The following is a 16,521-nucleotide window of genomic DNA, read 5'->3' on the forward strand; positions in this document are numbered from 1 at the left end:
GACAAAGAAAGTAACTTTTTTTTTTTAAATACCCCCGAAGAAAGAAAAAAAACTTGATCTACTCACCATCTTTTGTCTAGTGGCTGGAATCATCTTCAGTCATAGTACAATGTCTAACTTGTTATTGTCCTCCAGTGTATTCTCAGATGGTTTCCTGAGAGTGTGCATCTCTTTGTGTATTATGTTTCCCTAAGGGGAAAAGGACTCCTTGCTCAGTGGTCTTAGATGGCTGCACCTCACTGATGGGGCCCAATGAAGGCCGAAACAATCATTTGGGGGTGTGCCGTGTTCCTTGTACAGAGAGGAATTGCCTGATATTTTGGTGCTGGACTGACGTTAATAGACTGGATCAGATAAATATACTACAGGAAAGTTCAACTTTGTGAAAAGCATTAATAGGCTATAAAGCAGCTGCACCTAGATGATAAATTGCTATAGAACAAGTTAACAAGTGATTGAGCGGGTTATTGGTTCCTGAGAGTGCGCTTCTATCTCTGTGTATTATGTCTCCCTAAGGGGAAAAGGGCAACCAGATGTGGATTCCTTGCTCAGTGTGCTTAAAGGGACACTGAACCCAAATTTTTTCTTTCGTGATTCAGATAAAGCATGCAATTTTAAGCAACTTTCTAATTTACTCCTAGTATCAATTTATCCACTAATCAGCAAGAACAACCCTGGTTGTTCACCAAAAATGGGCCGGCATCTAAACTTACATTCTTGCATTTCAAATAAAGATACCAAGAGAATGAAGAAAATTTGATAATAAGAGTCAACTAGAAAGTTGATTAAAATGTCATGCTCTTTCTGAATCACAAAATAAAAAATTTGGGTTCAGTGTCCCTTTAAAGGAATATGGCTGCACCTCACTGACGAGGCTCAATAAAGGCCAAAACGATCATCTGGGGCTGCCATGTTCCTTATTCAGAACTGCCTGGTATTTTGGTGCTGGCCTGACCTTAAAGGGACATGAAACACAATTTTTTTTTACTTAATTCTCTTGATATCCTTTGTTAAAAAGCATAGCTAAATAGGCTCAGTAGCTACTGATTTGTGGCTGCACATAGATGCCTCGCGTCGCGTGATTGGCTCACCCATGTGCATTGCTATTTCTTCAACAAAGAATAAATGAAGAATGAAGCAAATTAGATAATAGAAGTAAATTGGATGGGTGTTTAAAATGATATTCTCTATCTGAATCATGAAAGTAAAAAAAATCGGTTTCATGTCCCTCTAAAAGGTAGCATCAGACTAATATACTACAGGAAAGTTCTACTCTTTGAAAAGCATTACTGGGCTAAAAAGAAGCCGCACCCAGGTGGTAAATCGTCAAAGAACAAGCTAACAGGTTATTGAGCTGGTTGTTCATTCCTGAGAGTGCACTTCTCTCTGTGTGTATTATGTCTCCTTAAGGAGCAACCAGACGTGGACTCCTTGCTCAGTGTGCTTAGAGGAATATGGCTACACCTCAATGACGAGGCCCAATGAAGGCCAAAACGATCGTCTGTGGTTGCTGTGTTCCTTGTACAGAGAGGAATTGCCTGGTATTTCGGCGCTGGACTGACCATCATAGGCGGGATCAGACTGATATACTACAGGAAAGTTCTACTGTGAGAGAAGCATTACTGGGCTAAAAAGAAGCTGCATCCAGGTGGTAAATCGTCATAGAACAGGCAAACATTAGCATTGAGCCAGTTGTTCTTTTCTGAGAGTGCACTTCTCTCTGTTTAAATTTATCTATATTGTTGGATTTCAATAGGGATGGTCATTGATTCTATTAGAAGACTTGAACATTGCTTTGCATCCTATTGGTTGGCTAAACAAGCCAATAGGAATTTGCATACTTCCTATTGTTTGATTTAAATTAAAAAAAATATAGGAAAATGATGCACTATCTTACCCAGCAACAATAGAAGATTAACCTTAATATTTTTTAGGGAGAACATGGAATGATAAAAAATGTAACCATCTGCAGCCAACATTGCTGACAAAATCAGCAGAACAATTCAGACCTGTTTTAAATGTTATGACTATCCAGAATATTTTCAATTGATGTTCCTTAATTAAATTTCACTTTTTTGTGTGGAAAAAACATCATTATAAAGTTACTAAACAGCTTTATATCTTCAAAACGAACTAGCAGAACTTTCCCCAGTAAGATAATGTTAATGCCATAGGTCATATACCTGAAGATCCAGGCAGCTATTTTTTGCTGAAGCTTTATCTAAAATTTCATAACTGTACTGAAATATTTTTTTAAAACAATAATTACTTCTTAAATACTGAAACAATTTACAAAATATGTGGTGATCTAAATGACAGCAAAAATGAACAAATTTCAGTTCTTGTCTAATATGTAGCTATAATATTCCTTTCAATCCATCAAACAGGTGCTTCAGATTCATTATAGAAAATAGTTATTTCCATCTGTGCTGTTTTGCTCTTCAAATGATCCCATGATACACTTTGATTGCTTTGTGCTTCTCTTTATGCTGATTCATTTTATAATTTGGTAAAATTTGAAGACATCTGCACTATGCTAAATTCTCTACATTAATCTTACTATGTTACAGAGCAGTTGCTGAGTGTATATCGAGAATTAAACTTCTTAACTTAACTATGCTAAGCATTTATATCATGTCTGAGAGAATAGCTAAATGATGGTTACCCACAGAGAAAAAAATATATAAATGATCCTCTTTAACCCCTTAAGGACCGGGCATTTTAGACAAAAATTTCCCCAAAAGACCAGAGCATTTTTAGCATTTTTTCCTTTACTACATTTAAACAGAAATAGAGCCTTTTTTTATATTTACCTATCAAAACTATATATATTTTTTTAGTAGACAACCCAAAGTATTGATCTAGGTCCATTTTGGTATATTACATGCCACTATTTCACCGCCAAATGCGATCAAATTAAAAAAATAGGTTTTTCACTGAAATTATTTACAAACAACTTGTGCAATCATGACACAAATGGTTGTAAATGCTTCTCTGGGATTCCTTTTGTTCAGAAATTGCAGACATATATGACTTTGGCATTGTTTTTTGGTAATTAGAAGGCCGCTAAATGCTGCTGCGCACCACACTTGTATTATGCCCAGCAGTGAAGGGGTTAATTAGGTAGCTTGTAGGGTTAATATTAGCTTTAGTGTAGAGATCAGACTCCCACCTGACACATCCCACCCCCTGAGCCCTCCCTGACCCCTCTCAAATAGCTATTTTCCCTCCCCCACCTCACAATTGTCACCACCATCTTATGTACTGGCAGAAAGTCTGCCAGTGCTAAAATAAAAGGCTTTTTTTTTATTTTTTTATTTTTTTAAATAAATATTCTGCAGTGTTGGATCCTTCCTTAGCCCCCAACCTCCCTGACCCCCCCAAACAGATCTCTAACCCTCCCCCCTCTACCTATTTGCCGCCATATTAGGTACTGGCAACTGTCTGCCAGTATCCAGTTTGCTGCAAATTAGGCAATTTTTTTACAAACAAAATAAAATAACCTTTTTTTCTGTAGTGTAGCTGCCCCCTTTAAAACCCTACCACCCTCCCTCTCCCAGATCCCTTTATGGCAACGGATCCCACATAAGATCCCCCTCATTGCCTCTACCTCCCTCCTCCCTCCTTCCCCCTCAATGACGCAGATATTTTTTTTGCCGGCTTCCCGGTAGCGTGGTGTAACGGTCCCACCCGCTCCCGCCCTCCTCCCGCCTCCTACAGTGATGGGCCACCCACCCTCCTTAACCTCTCACCCACCAACGATCGTCAGCACCACTGTCCAATGCAGAGAGGGCCACAGAGTGGCCCTCTCTGCATCTGTAACTCTGCAGATCTATTTCTGCAGTGCCCCACGTACAGGTTACGTCGCTGGTCCTTAAGGGCATACCGACCAGCGTCGTACAGGGTACATCGCTGGTTGTTAAGAGGTTAAAAGGGACTGTTTTTATATAAATACTTTTTATTAAAGGGACAGTGTACACCAATTTTCATATAACTGCATGTAATAGACACTACTATAAAGAAGAATATGCGCAGATACTGATCTAAAAGTATAAAACCTTTTTAAAACCTGACACTGTGGGACTTGGTTATGAGTCTGAAAATCATCACAATGTTATTTATATATAAATAAGCATAACTATATATTTTTACAAAAACACTTCCAAATGTGGGCGTGTCCTAGCAGCAGCTCTGTGTAGTCGCATCTTTCAAGAGCTCCGGGAGAGTGGCTTATAATCCGCTGATTATCAATCCACAATCACAGCATCCAACACTAACACAATAGAATTCCTGTTTTTAAACGACTTACAACACAATTTGAACAATTTTACTGTATTTATGACCCCAGGGCTGGAAGAGGACATCTGAGGCCTGTAGCAGCAGTGATCTTACAGACAGTGCCCCCCCTGGTCTTTCGGGGTGTTCTACCAGGACTGATCGTATATAAAGCCGACCTTGATACCTTCAATTACTAATAATATCCACCACCTTCTCTAACCAGACTAACATGCCAAATGGCAAAACTACAGAGAAAGATATGATGGTAACCTCCCCAGCTGACACGACGGATGAAAGCTCCTCCTTTACACATGACTTCATACTCCTTAGACTGGAGGCGATCTTTAAGCAACTAATAGACAAGGCTCCATCGGAACAAGAACTCCAACTTCTCATGAATAGGATTTCGCCTAGAACATTGAGGATGCCGATAATAAAGCAAACTACAACATGGGGGTCCAGCCTAACCCTAGGGCACGGGGAGACCGTACATCCCAATATATCGCTGGCTGGGGATATAATCCAGCCGACCACCTACCGACAGACAACACAGAACAAGAACAAATCAATGCCGGAGAACGCAAACAGGAAAAGCAAGCAAGCAACATCTCTTCTCTCACCAACAGCTATCACGAAGCAAAAATTTGACGGCTTTCAACTCCCAATGGCGCCTGATCCAAATCAACATACAACTGAACTAAAAATCCCAGATTCCATCGCTAACAACGTCAAAGCCACACAGGGAGTATCGCCTAAATCATCTCAACTCAGAGATCACCTAGGAACAGCTAGAATATACTCTCAAACTAAACAAAGACATGAGTCTGAGCGGCTTTCTCTGGGTTTTAGGGGGGACCGTGGACTGCCAATAATTTCCTGATGGTCCGCCTAATGGTATAATATGGACTCTGAATATGTTAACAACAACTTACACAAAGGCTATGCACCCAATGTGGATAATCCCCGGAGGCTTGAACCTCTTAGGCAATGCATAATCTTTAGACCGCATTAAAAGTTTTATTCAAAAAGCTGGAACGTTAGATTTTTACATGTTAAAAAGTTCTTTTATTTTCTATATGTACGCTATAAGTAAGGAAAAAATAATTGCTCTAGACAAATATTGTACTATTGTCTCGTGTTATCTCACTCTAAAATGCTTACACATGCAAATACAAATAGCCACTTCACTCACAGAGTAGGAAATTTAAGTTACACTTAAGTAATAGCGTTATCTGTAGGCTCCTGGGCTTCCACAATCTTACATACACAAATTAAACAAGTAGCAATTTAAAACTTTCAAGTCTCTTTTCTATATTCAACATAATTTCGGTACATACTGTGTACACGTGTGTGGCCTTTCCTTGCTCCACCAGCGGCCAAGGTGGTGTATGGGAGGTCATATAAACTCAGTAAAGATATCACAATTGTACTGCCGGATGAACTTGATACATATAATTTATGAGGTCTATTATTAGATATCTGAAATTTAAAACACTTAATTGAAATCACTATCAAAAAGTTTTATTTGTACACAATAACAAAGGTGCGTTTTCTTTTTTTACGATGCAAAACTCTGTTCTTTTTTTGTTTATTGTAAACCCCAGCTTTTATCTGTATTGTTAATGTAGGACCAAAAGTGTCCAATTTCATCCAGGGGATAAACACGAGGACTAAATTTCTGTGAATACAAATTTACCTATCAAATGTGATGTTAACATTTGTACAACTGTATTCTATATTTCAATTGCATTTTATTTTTCTTTGTAATGTCCTCAATAAGAAATAATAATTAAAAAAACACTATCAGATGAGCTATATAAATGGATCATCTACAAAGCATGTATGCAAACACAAAGAATCATTGTACAAGTATGCGATATCTGTGCAGACCACAAATAGTCCAATGTTAGTGGCCATAAACTGTTCTCGTAGTTTACATGAACTAGTCATTTTTACATAACCAGTGGTCCCAAGCAATTTCAGTCTATATCAAAGTCCTTAACCAAAACTATACCAGCCAGATAATAGTACGGCAAAGCATAATTGAAACATACTTAATTTCTGGCAAAGGAGGAGGGTAGGGAGAGGGTGGAAAAGAAGAGAGAAAGAAAGAAAAAAAATAAATCCCGGACTTAATCATCAAGATCTGGTCACCCATCTGTCCCAGACAACCCATATTGTACTGTGAAGCGCCACTTAACCATCTGTCCTCAAACAGTATTCCTACATTGATTTAATGTACCAAATAATGTCTAGTGCTTGGCTCCAAGAAGGCTCATCCTGCTTCATCCGCCTATGCGCTATTACCTGCTTATCCACTAATAGAATGTATACAGATAAGTATTTAGCCTATTTAGAGAGTCTCCGCATGCCCAGGTGGAAAATTATTATATGGTTGGTGACCAGCTAACCATCTCTAAACTCACATTATTTCCCTAAGGTCTTGCATAGGAAGTCCTCACAACTTCAATAATGCCAAAAACCTAATATATTCAAAATGCATCTGTCACTCTGTGGTCCTCTCTGCATCGGCTAGCGATGGTGCCGATCGTTGGTAGGTGGGAGCCATTGCAGGGAGGTGGTTGGGCGGCCATCGCTGGAGGATATCCGGCAGAGGGGGCGGGCTCACGTGCAAGGGTGCCAGGAGCACGCATGGGGGCGGAAGTGGGTGGGGACACTACATTATGAGACAAAGTGTTAAGGGAAGGAGGGAGAGAGGAGGGGGAAAATTGTATCTAAGTAATATGGGAGGGGGTGGGGTAGGTTATTGAGGTGGGGGGCAGCTAGACTACAGAAAAATAGGTTTTTATATTTAAAAATAAAATAAAAAAAACAAATTGTATGGCAAACTGGGTACTGGCAGACAGTTGCCAGTACACAAGGTGGCGGACAATAAGGTAGAGGAGGGAGGGTTAGAGAGCTATTTGGGGGGATCAGGGAGGTTGGGGCTAAGGGGGCATCCTACACAGCAGAATATATATTTAAAAAAATAATAATAATAATAAAAGCCTTTTATTTTAGTAGTGGCAGACTTTCTGCCAGTACTTAAGATGGTGGGGACAATTGTGGGGTGGGGGAGGGAAAAGTGCGGTTTGGGAGGGATCAGGGGAGGGATGTGTCAGGTGGGAGGCTGATCTCTACACTAAAGCTAAAATTAACTCTACAAGCTCCCTACAAGCTAACTAATTAACCCCTTCACTGCTTGGCATAATACAAGTGTGGTGCGCAGCAGCATTTAGCAGCCTTCTAATTACCAAAAAGCAATGCAAAAGCCATTTATGTCTGCTATTTCTGAACAAAGGGGATCCCAGAGAAGCATTTACAACCATTTGTGCCATAATTGCATAAGCTGTTTGTAAATTATTTCAGTGAGAAACCTAAAGTTTGTGAAAAAGTAAACATTTTTTTTAATTGATCGCATTTGGCTATGAAATGGTGGCATGAAATATACCAAAATGGGCCTAGATCAATACTTTGGGTTGTCTACTAAAAAAAAATATATGTATGTCAAGGGATATTCTGGGATTCCTGACAGATATCAGTGTTCCAATGTAACTAGCGCTCATTTTGAAAAAAAAAAAAAGGTTTGCAAAGAACATGTAAACATTAAGTATTTTTAACCCCTTGACCATTTTTCAATTTTCTTACCCTTAATGACAATGGTTATTTTTACATTTCTGCAGTGTTTGCGTTTAGCTGTAATTTTCCTCTTACTCGTTTACTGTACCCACACATATTATATACCGTTTTTCTCCCCATTAAATGGACTTTCTAAAGATACCATTATTTTCATCATATCTTATAATTTACTAAAAAAAATGATAAAATATGAGGAAAAAATGGAAAAAAACACACTTTTTCTAACTTTGACCCCCAAAATCAGTTACATATCTACAATCACCAAAAAACACCCATGCTAAATAGTTTATAAATTTTGTCCTGAGTTTAGAAATACCCAATGTTTACATGTTCTTTGCTTTTTTTGCAATTTATGGGGCAATAAATACAAGTAGCACTTTGCTATTTCCAAACCACTTTTTTTCAAAATTAGCGCTAGTTACTTTGGAACCCTGATATCTGTCAGGAATACCTGAATATCCCTTGACATGTGTATATTTTGTTTTAGAAGACATCCCAAAGTATTGATCTAGGCCCATTTTGGTATATTTCATGCCACCATTTCACCGCCAAATGCGATAAAAAAAACAAAAAGTTCACTTTTTCACAAATTTTGTCACAAACTTTAGGTTTCCCACTGAAATTATTTACAAACAGCTTCTGCAATTATGGCACAAATGGTTGTAAATTCTTCTCTGGGATCCCCTTTTTCAGAAATAACAGACTTATATGGCTTTGTGGTTGCTTTTTGGTAAGTAGAAGGCCGCTAAATGCCGCTGCGCACCACACGTGTTTTATGCCCAGGAGTGAAGGGGTTAATTAGGGAGCTTGTAGGGAGCTTGTAGGGTTAATTTTAGCTTTAGTGTAGTGTAGTAGACAACCCCAAGTATTGATCTAGGCCCATTTTGGTATATTTTATGCCACCATTTCACCGCCAAATGCGAGCAAATAAAAAAAAAACTTTACATTTTTCACAATTTTAGGTTTCTCACTGAAATTATTTACAAACAACTTGTGCTATTATGGCAGAAATTGTTGTAAAAGCTTCTCTGGGATCCCCTTTGTTCAGAAATAGCAGACTTATATGGCTTTGGCGTTGCTTTTTGGTAATTAGAAGGCCGCTAAATGCTGCTGCGCACCACACGTGAATTATGCCCAGCAGTGAAGGGGTTAAATTAGGTAGCTTGTAGGGAGCTTGCAGGGTTAATTTTAGAGATCAGCCTCCCACCTGACACATCCCACCACCTGATCCCTCCCAAACAGCTCTCTTCCCTCCCCCACCCCTCACAATTGTTCCCGCCATCTTAAGTACTGGCAGAAAGTCTGCCAGTACTAAATAAAAGTTTTTTGTTTTTTTAATAAAAATAATAAAATATTTTAGTTGTGATGGACCCCTGCCTTAGCACCAACCTCCCTGATCCCCCCCTCCAGCTCTCTAACCCTCTCCCCTACCTAATTACCGCCATCTTGGGTACTGGCAGCTGTCTGCCAGTACCCAGTTTGGCCCCACAAACCAAAGTATTTTAATTTTATTTATAACTTTTTTATTTTTATTTTTAATTATTTCTGTAATTAAAAATGAAATGGTGGCATGTAATCCCCCTACACATTAAGGGGTTAAAATAGGTGGCGGCGAGGTAGGGGGCTCACATTAGGGGGTAATAATTTTAATATAGATGGCGGCGGTGTAGGGGGATTACATTAGGGGTTAATAATTTTAATGTAGGTGGCGGCGGTGTAGGGGGATCAGATTAGGGGGTTAGACATTTAATGTAGGTGGCGGCGGGGTCTGGGAGCGACGGTTTAGGGGTTAAACACTTTATTAGGGATGCGGCGGGGGATCGCGGTTGACAGGTAGATAGACATTGCGCATGCGTTAGGTGTTTTATTTTGCAGCCAGTTTAGGGAGTTACGGGGCTCCAATACACAGCGTAAGGCTTACTACGCCTGCATTTTGTGGCGAGGTGAAAATGGAGTAAGATTTCTCCATTTTCGCCACGTAAGTCCTTACGCTGTATATTGGATACTGTAATGTCTGGAAAGAAGACAAAAATAAAAGTTGGACCACAGCTGCTGATATATGATTTTGAGAGGGTGTTGCTAAGTGTGTAGCAGGAGATTACATGAAGATTACCCCGGAGTAACAAGTAAAAGCCTAGCACACACACAGGAAGCAGTTTGGTATCAGATTAGCAAGTTGCAGCAGATAGAACTATGGCTGACGCAGCTATATTAATTATGGTATTCAGCAGTGTACCTTGCCTCCTTGTAATCACGGAGTGTAATTATGTAATAGTTATACATATGCGCATTGTGTTATGATATGGCCAAAGTTAAGTTTACAGAAGCAGCGGAATATCAGGCAAAACAAAGTGACTGGAGTAAAAGTACTAATACCTAACTGTATGTGTGAATTGAAACTAAAGTATTTAGGCACAAACAATTGAGAGAACCTCTTAGTAACGGTACCTTTAGATGGGCACAGCAGCGTGTAAACCGCAGCAGCGGTATCAGCGTTGAGAGCAGAGAGAGCTGGCTTGAGGCGGCTGAATACGGCGTGTGACGTCACAGAGGCCAAGTTCCGGAGTAGCGCAGCTGGTCTGTGAGGAGCTGGTAAGGCACAGGCTGACAGTTTCCGAAGAGAGAGATCACCAAGCAGTTTGGGAGATATGGGTGGAGCTTGGGTAAGAAGGAGAATCAATACCAAGCACTGACTTGAGGTTGAGGGAGATATTTAAAGGGGATTTGCAATAAGACTTAAAGGGACAGTGGTAGACATAACGGTGAATAACAGATGTGTGACAGGATACCCCCTCCAAGGAGCGGCACCGAAGCTCAGGACCGAGGACGATCAGGAAATCTCTGATGGAAGCGGGATATCAGTCTGGGAGCGGAGATGTTAGAAGAAGGTTCCCAAGAGTTATGTTCCACAGGGTAGTCTTTCCATTTAATAAGATATTGTAGGACACCCCTTGAGAGTCTACTGTCCAAAATGTCCTCAACCTCATATTCCAAATTGGGGTCCACAGATACAGGAGGCAATGTGGCATCTAAACAACGATCACGTACCTGGTGGTAGGGTTTCAGCAGGGATACGTGGAAAGTAGGGTGTATTTTCAGGGTGGTTGGTAGAGTGAGGCGAACTGCGTTACAATTTATGATCTTTTGTATAGGAAAAGGTCCTATGAAGAGTGGTGAGAGTTTCCTAGATGGCGTGGATAATCGGAGATTTTTAGTGGAGAGCCAGACGAGATCACCAATAGAGTATGCAGGTGGAGGTGTTCGGCGTAGATCATAGTATCTTTTCTGTATGAGTTTTGCATCCTCAACAGCATGTTTAACAGTCGTGAAATTTGAATCCATAGTGGATGTTAGGTCTGATATGTGAGGATGGTTTGGAGCTAGATCAGGGAGGTATTGGAACTTCGGATGGAATCCATAGTTGGTATAGAAGGGTGTCTGTTTAGTGGTTGAGTGTACAGTGTTGTTGAAGACAAATTCAGCAAAGTGTAACTGTTGGGACCAAGAATGTTGGTTATTATGACAATATGTTCGTAAGAACTGCTCCACCCATTGGTTGCACCTCTCTGTCTGTCCGTTTGTCTGAGGATGATATGAAGAAGACAGGGATTTGTCGATGGAGAACTGTTTACAGAAGGCAGACCATAGAGAGCTAGTGAACTGAGACCCACGGTCAGTTAGTATTTTTCTAGGAAGTCCATGTAGTTTAATGACATTAACAAGTAATAGGTGGATGGTCTCTGCAGCAGTTGGGAGCTTGTGAAAAGGTATCAAGTGGAGCATCTTACTAAACAGATCTACTACAACAAGTATAGTTGTGTTTTTATCTGATTTCGGTAGATCCACTATATAGTCTAAGGCAATTTCTTGCCAGGGTTTATCCGGAGTAGGTGTGGTAAGCAGGAGTCCGAAAGGAGGCCTCTTACTCCTCTTTGATATGGTACAGGCTCGGCAGGTGTTTATGAACTGAGTAACATCAGGTAGGATGGTAGGCCACCAGTAGGACCTCTGTAAGAGTTTTTTCGTTTTTTTCAACCCACAATGTCCACCGAGAGGTGAGTCATGTGCAGAGCGTAGTAGTTGGTCACGTAGAGAAGGGGGAACGTAGAACTTCTGGTTGTGGCAATAGACTCTGTCGTTATTCATTAGTAAGAGATGTAAAGGTTTTGATGGATCTTTGATTTGTTCAGACCGTAGAAACGGCAAGGAATCTATCAGGAAGAGAAGGAAATTATTTTCTGGAATAACGTGCCGGTCGAAGGTATGATCTACTGATGTGTGTGGTATCCGAGAGAGAGCATCTGCTTTGCCATTTTTGCTTGCGGGTCTGTAAGTGATGAGGAAGTTGAAACATGATAGGAAGAGATTCCAACGGACTTGGTGGGCTGAGAGTGTTCTAGTGGATTTAAGAAATTGTAGGTTCCTGTGGTCTGTGTACACTATGGTAGGCGTTGTGGCTCCTTCAAGTAGGTGTCTCCATTGTTCAAAAGCAGCCTTTATGGCAAGGAGCTCCTTTTCACCCACCGGGTAATGTCTTTCTGCAGAGGTCAAGGACCTGGAGTAGTAAGCTACTGGGTGCAGTGGTTGTTGGTGAGACTCTCTTTGCGAGAGAATGGCTCCAAGAGCGAAGTCTGAGGCATCCACTTCGAGGGTGAATGGGAGTTCGGTGTTAGGATACCTGAGGATAGGAGCAGATGTAAAACTTGTTTTCAATCTGTCAAAAGCTTCTTGGGTGGTGTTGGACCAGACGAATTTGATATTTTGTTTTGTGAGATCAGTGAGTGGTTTAGCAAGAGTAGAATAGTTCCTAATAAATATTCTGTAAAAGTTGGCGAAACCGAGAAAACTTTGAACTTGTTTTCTAGTTGTGGGAACAGGCCAGTCTAGTACTGTTTTGATCTTATTTTCGTCCATGCGTATACCCATATCAGATATAATGTAGCCCAGGAAGGGAATACTGTTTACGTGGAATGTACATTTTTCAGCCTTCACAAATAATGAATTATTTCGGAGACGTGTAAGAACCTGACGGACATGCATCTTGTGATCGGCGAGGGTCTTTGAGAAAATTAAAATGTCATCCAAGTAGATAACGACATAAGTGTCTAGCACATCCTTGAAGATATCATTGATCAGGTGCTGGAAGGTGGCAGGGGCATTGCAGAGACCGAATGGCATGACTACATATTCATATAACCCATAACGAGTACGAAATGCAGTCAGCCATTCATCTCCTGCCCGCATCCTGATCAAGTTGTATGCGCCCCTAAGATCTAGCTTGGTGAAGATCTTGGAGCCCACCAACCGCTCAATTAGTCCGGAATGAGCGGTAAGGGGTAACGGTTTTTTATGGTTATTTTATTTAACTGCCTATAGTCTACTATAGGTCTTAAAGATCCGTCCTTATTCTTTACAAAAAAGATACCTGCTGCTGCAGGGGAGGTCGATGGCCTGATGAAGCCTTTTTTTAAATTTTCATCGATATAGGATCTGAGGTGTAGTAATTCTGGTTTTGAGAGAGGGAATATGTGACCACAAGGTATGACTGCTCCAGGTAGTAAATCAATGGGGCAGTCATATGGCCTGTGTGGAGGGAGAGTCTCAGATTGGGTTTTACTAAAAACATCTTTGAACTCTGAATAGTCCATAGGTACGTTTGACTGTAAACTCTCTGAGGGGTTTTGCAGAAGTAGATGTGGGAAGCAGGTAGTTTTGCAATACTCAGAGCTGAATTGTAAGGAAAGTGATGACCATGATATCAAGGGATCATGTTGCCGAAGCCACTGTAACCCTAATATCAAAGGAAAATCAGGAGAAGTAATAACATCAAATTTAATGTACTCCCTGTGATGGCACTCTGTTGACATTAAGATGGGACTGGTTTCGAATGTAACGGGACCTGTGGACAGGACCTTGCCATCAATCCCCCTCAAGTAGACAGGAGACAGTTTCTTATGCAGGGGTATTTTATTAATTTCACAGAAAGTTACATCTATATAAGAGAGAGAGGCACCAGAGTCAATGATCCCTTGAAGTGTCACCCGGGTTTGATCCCACTGTAAGACAAGAGGAATTTTGCAGTAATGAGAACATTTGAGAATGCTTTTTATTGAGGGGGAAGGAGTAAGCAAATTACCCTTTCTTTGGCGGGTCAAGTTGGGACAGTCTCTGACCCCATGGTCTTCTGATGCGCAGTACATGCACAGATTATTCGTGCGGCGCCTTATCTTTTCCTGAGAGCTCAGTGGACCTCGTAGAAAGCCGATATCCATAGGTTCAGCAGGGGTTTTTGAATGTGTCATGGATAAATTTGATGTGGTTTTTTGCCTATAGGCTGAGTCGTGACTACTTCTTTCATGATGTCTTTCCCTAAGCCTCCTATCTATGCAGATACTGAGATCTATGAGTTGCTCAAGAGTAGGGGGTATTTGGGTACGTGATAGCTCATCCTTAATGGCTTCTGACAACCCTAGGCGAAATTGGTTTCGCAAGGATAAGTTGTTCCATTGGGTGTCAGGAGCCCACCTTTTAAATTCGGCGATATATTCCTTGACCTCTCTTTTCCTCTGCTTTAGGGACCTCATAGCTGTTTCAGCCGTCTGTTGTTTAAAAAGGTCCTCATAGATTTGTGCTAGGGCAGAGAAAAAGGAGTCCAAGGAATTAAGGATGTCATCGTTGTGCTCTAAGAAGGTATTTGCCCATGCTCTAGGCTCTGCTCTTAAGTAAGAGATGGTTGTCATAACCTTTATCCTATCATTTGGATAGGTATATGGTTTGAGGGTGAATAACAGGTAGCAGGAATTCTTAAATTCTCTGAAAGTTTTTCTATCACCTGAAAAAGGTTCAGGAGCACTAATTTGGGGTTCCTGAGGAGGGGTTTTTCTATCCACTACCTCCTTTATGTATGTTTTTAAATTATCATTTTCTAATTTAAGTGCAGTGAGCCCTTCAGTTAACATATCTACTTTAGTGCTTAATGTTTGCATGTGAGCTGACATATCAGTTGGGTCCATTTTATAAGGCTTGGTATTCCTGTAATGTCTGGAAAGAAGACAAAAATAAAAGTTGGACCACAGCTGCTGATATATGATTTTGAGAGGGTGTTGCTAAGTGTGTAGCAGGAGATTACATGAAGATTACCCCAGAGTAACAAGTAAAAGCCTAGCACACACACAGGAAGCAGTTTGGTATCAGATTAGCAAGTTGCAGCAGATAGAACTATGGCTGACGCAGCTATATTAATTATGGTATTCAGCAGTGTACCTTGCCTCCTTGTAATCACGGAGTGTAATTATGTAATAGTTATACATATGCGCATTGTGTTATGATATGGCCAAAGTTAAGTTTACAGAAGCAGCGGAATATCAGGCAAAACAAAGTGACTGGAGTAAAAGTACTAATACCTAACTGTATGTGTGAATTGAAACTAAAGTATTTAGGCACAAACAATTGAGAGAACCTCTTAGTAACTGTACCTTTAGAGGGGCACAGCAGCGTGTAAACCGCAGCAGCGGTATCAGCGTTGAGAGCAGAGAGAGCTGGCTTGAGGTGGCTGAATACGGCGTGTGACGTCACAGAGGCCAAGTTCCGGAGTAGCGCAGCTGGTCTGTGAGGAGCTGGTAAGGCACAGGCTGACAGTTTCCGAAGAGAGAGATCACCAAGCAGTTTGGGAGATATGGGTGGAGCTTGGGTAAGAAGGAGAATCAATACCAAGCACTGACTTGAGGTTGAGGGAGATATTTAAAGGGGATTTGCAATAAGACTTAAAGGGACAGTGGTAGACATAACGGTGAATAACAGATGTGTGACAGATACCAAACTGCGCTGGTTTGGTATACCTGTCTATGGGCCAAAAAACTACGGCCGAAGGCAGAAATATATGAGCGTAACTTCTAGGTTACGCCGTATATAGGATACCAAACCAGCGCCAAATTTGGCATTGTCGGCTTTTGCGGGCGACGCTGCATATCGGATCGGGCCCCATGTAAGCAAATTTTCTGCTTTCATGCACCTTTTAAATGAAATAGATTTCCTAAATAAAACACTTGAATCTAACTTGAAAAATATACACTTTATTTAACACATCAAGAGAAATATTCAAATATTTGCTTTTTTTAACAAGCACGTGTATATATACCAACAAGCCCTAAGGATTAGTATATGTTAGCATATGTTCTTGTTTAAAGGGACAGTCATGTCAAACAAAAGATTCATGATTTAAATTGGAAATGTAATTTTAAACAACTTTTAAATGTACTTTTATCACCAATTTTTCGTTGTTCTCTTGGTGTTCTTAGTTGAAAGCTAAACCTAGGAGGTTCATATGCTAATTTGTTAGATCTTGAAGACTGCCTCTAATCTGAAGGCATTTTGACCACTAGAGGGCATTAGTTAATGGGTTTCATATAGAAAACATTGAGCACATGCACGTATAGTTACCCTGGAGTGAGCACTAATTGGCTAAAATGCAGGTCTGTCAAAAGAACTAAAATAAAGGGTCAGTTTGCAGAGGCATAGATACAAGGTAATCACAGAGGTAAAAATGTGTATTTATATTACAGTGTTGGTTATTCCAAATTGGACAATGGGTAATAAAGGGATTAT

The 16,521-nt window shown here is 40.5% G+C and overlaps 1 protein-coding gene across 1 annotated transcript in view; it reads left to right on the top strand.

Annotated features, from left to right (window-relative positions):
* The window catches only part of LOC128661718 (uncharacterized), a 36,915-nt gene extending 32,547 nt beyond the window's left edge, over positions 1 to 4,368 (top strand). Inside the window, 1 exon segment of the mRNA XM_053715941.1 lies at positions 4,349 to 4,368. Within this exon segment, the coding sequence (XP_053571916.1) occupies positions 4,349 to 4,368 (20 nt within the window).
* Positions 4,369 to 16,521: the final 12,153 nt, after the last annotated feature.

This window comes from Bombina bombina, chromosome 5 (genome assembly GCF_027579735.1).
Source record: "Bombina bombina isolate aBomBom1 chromosome 5, aBomBom1.pri, whole genome shotgun sequence".
NCBI lineage: Eukaryota > Metazoa > Chordata > Amphibia > Anura > Bombinatoridae > Bombina > Bombina bombina.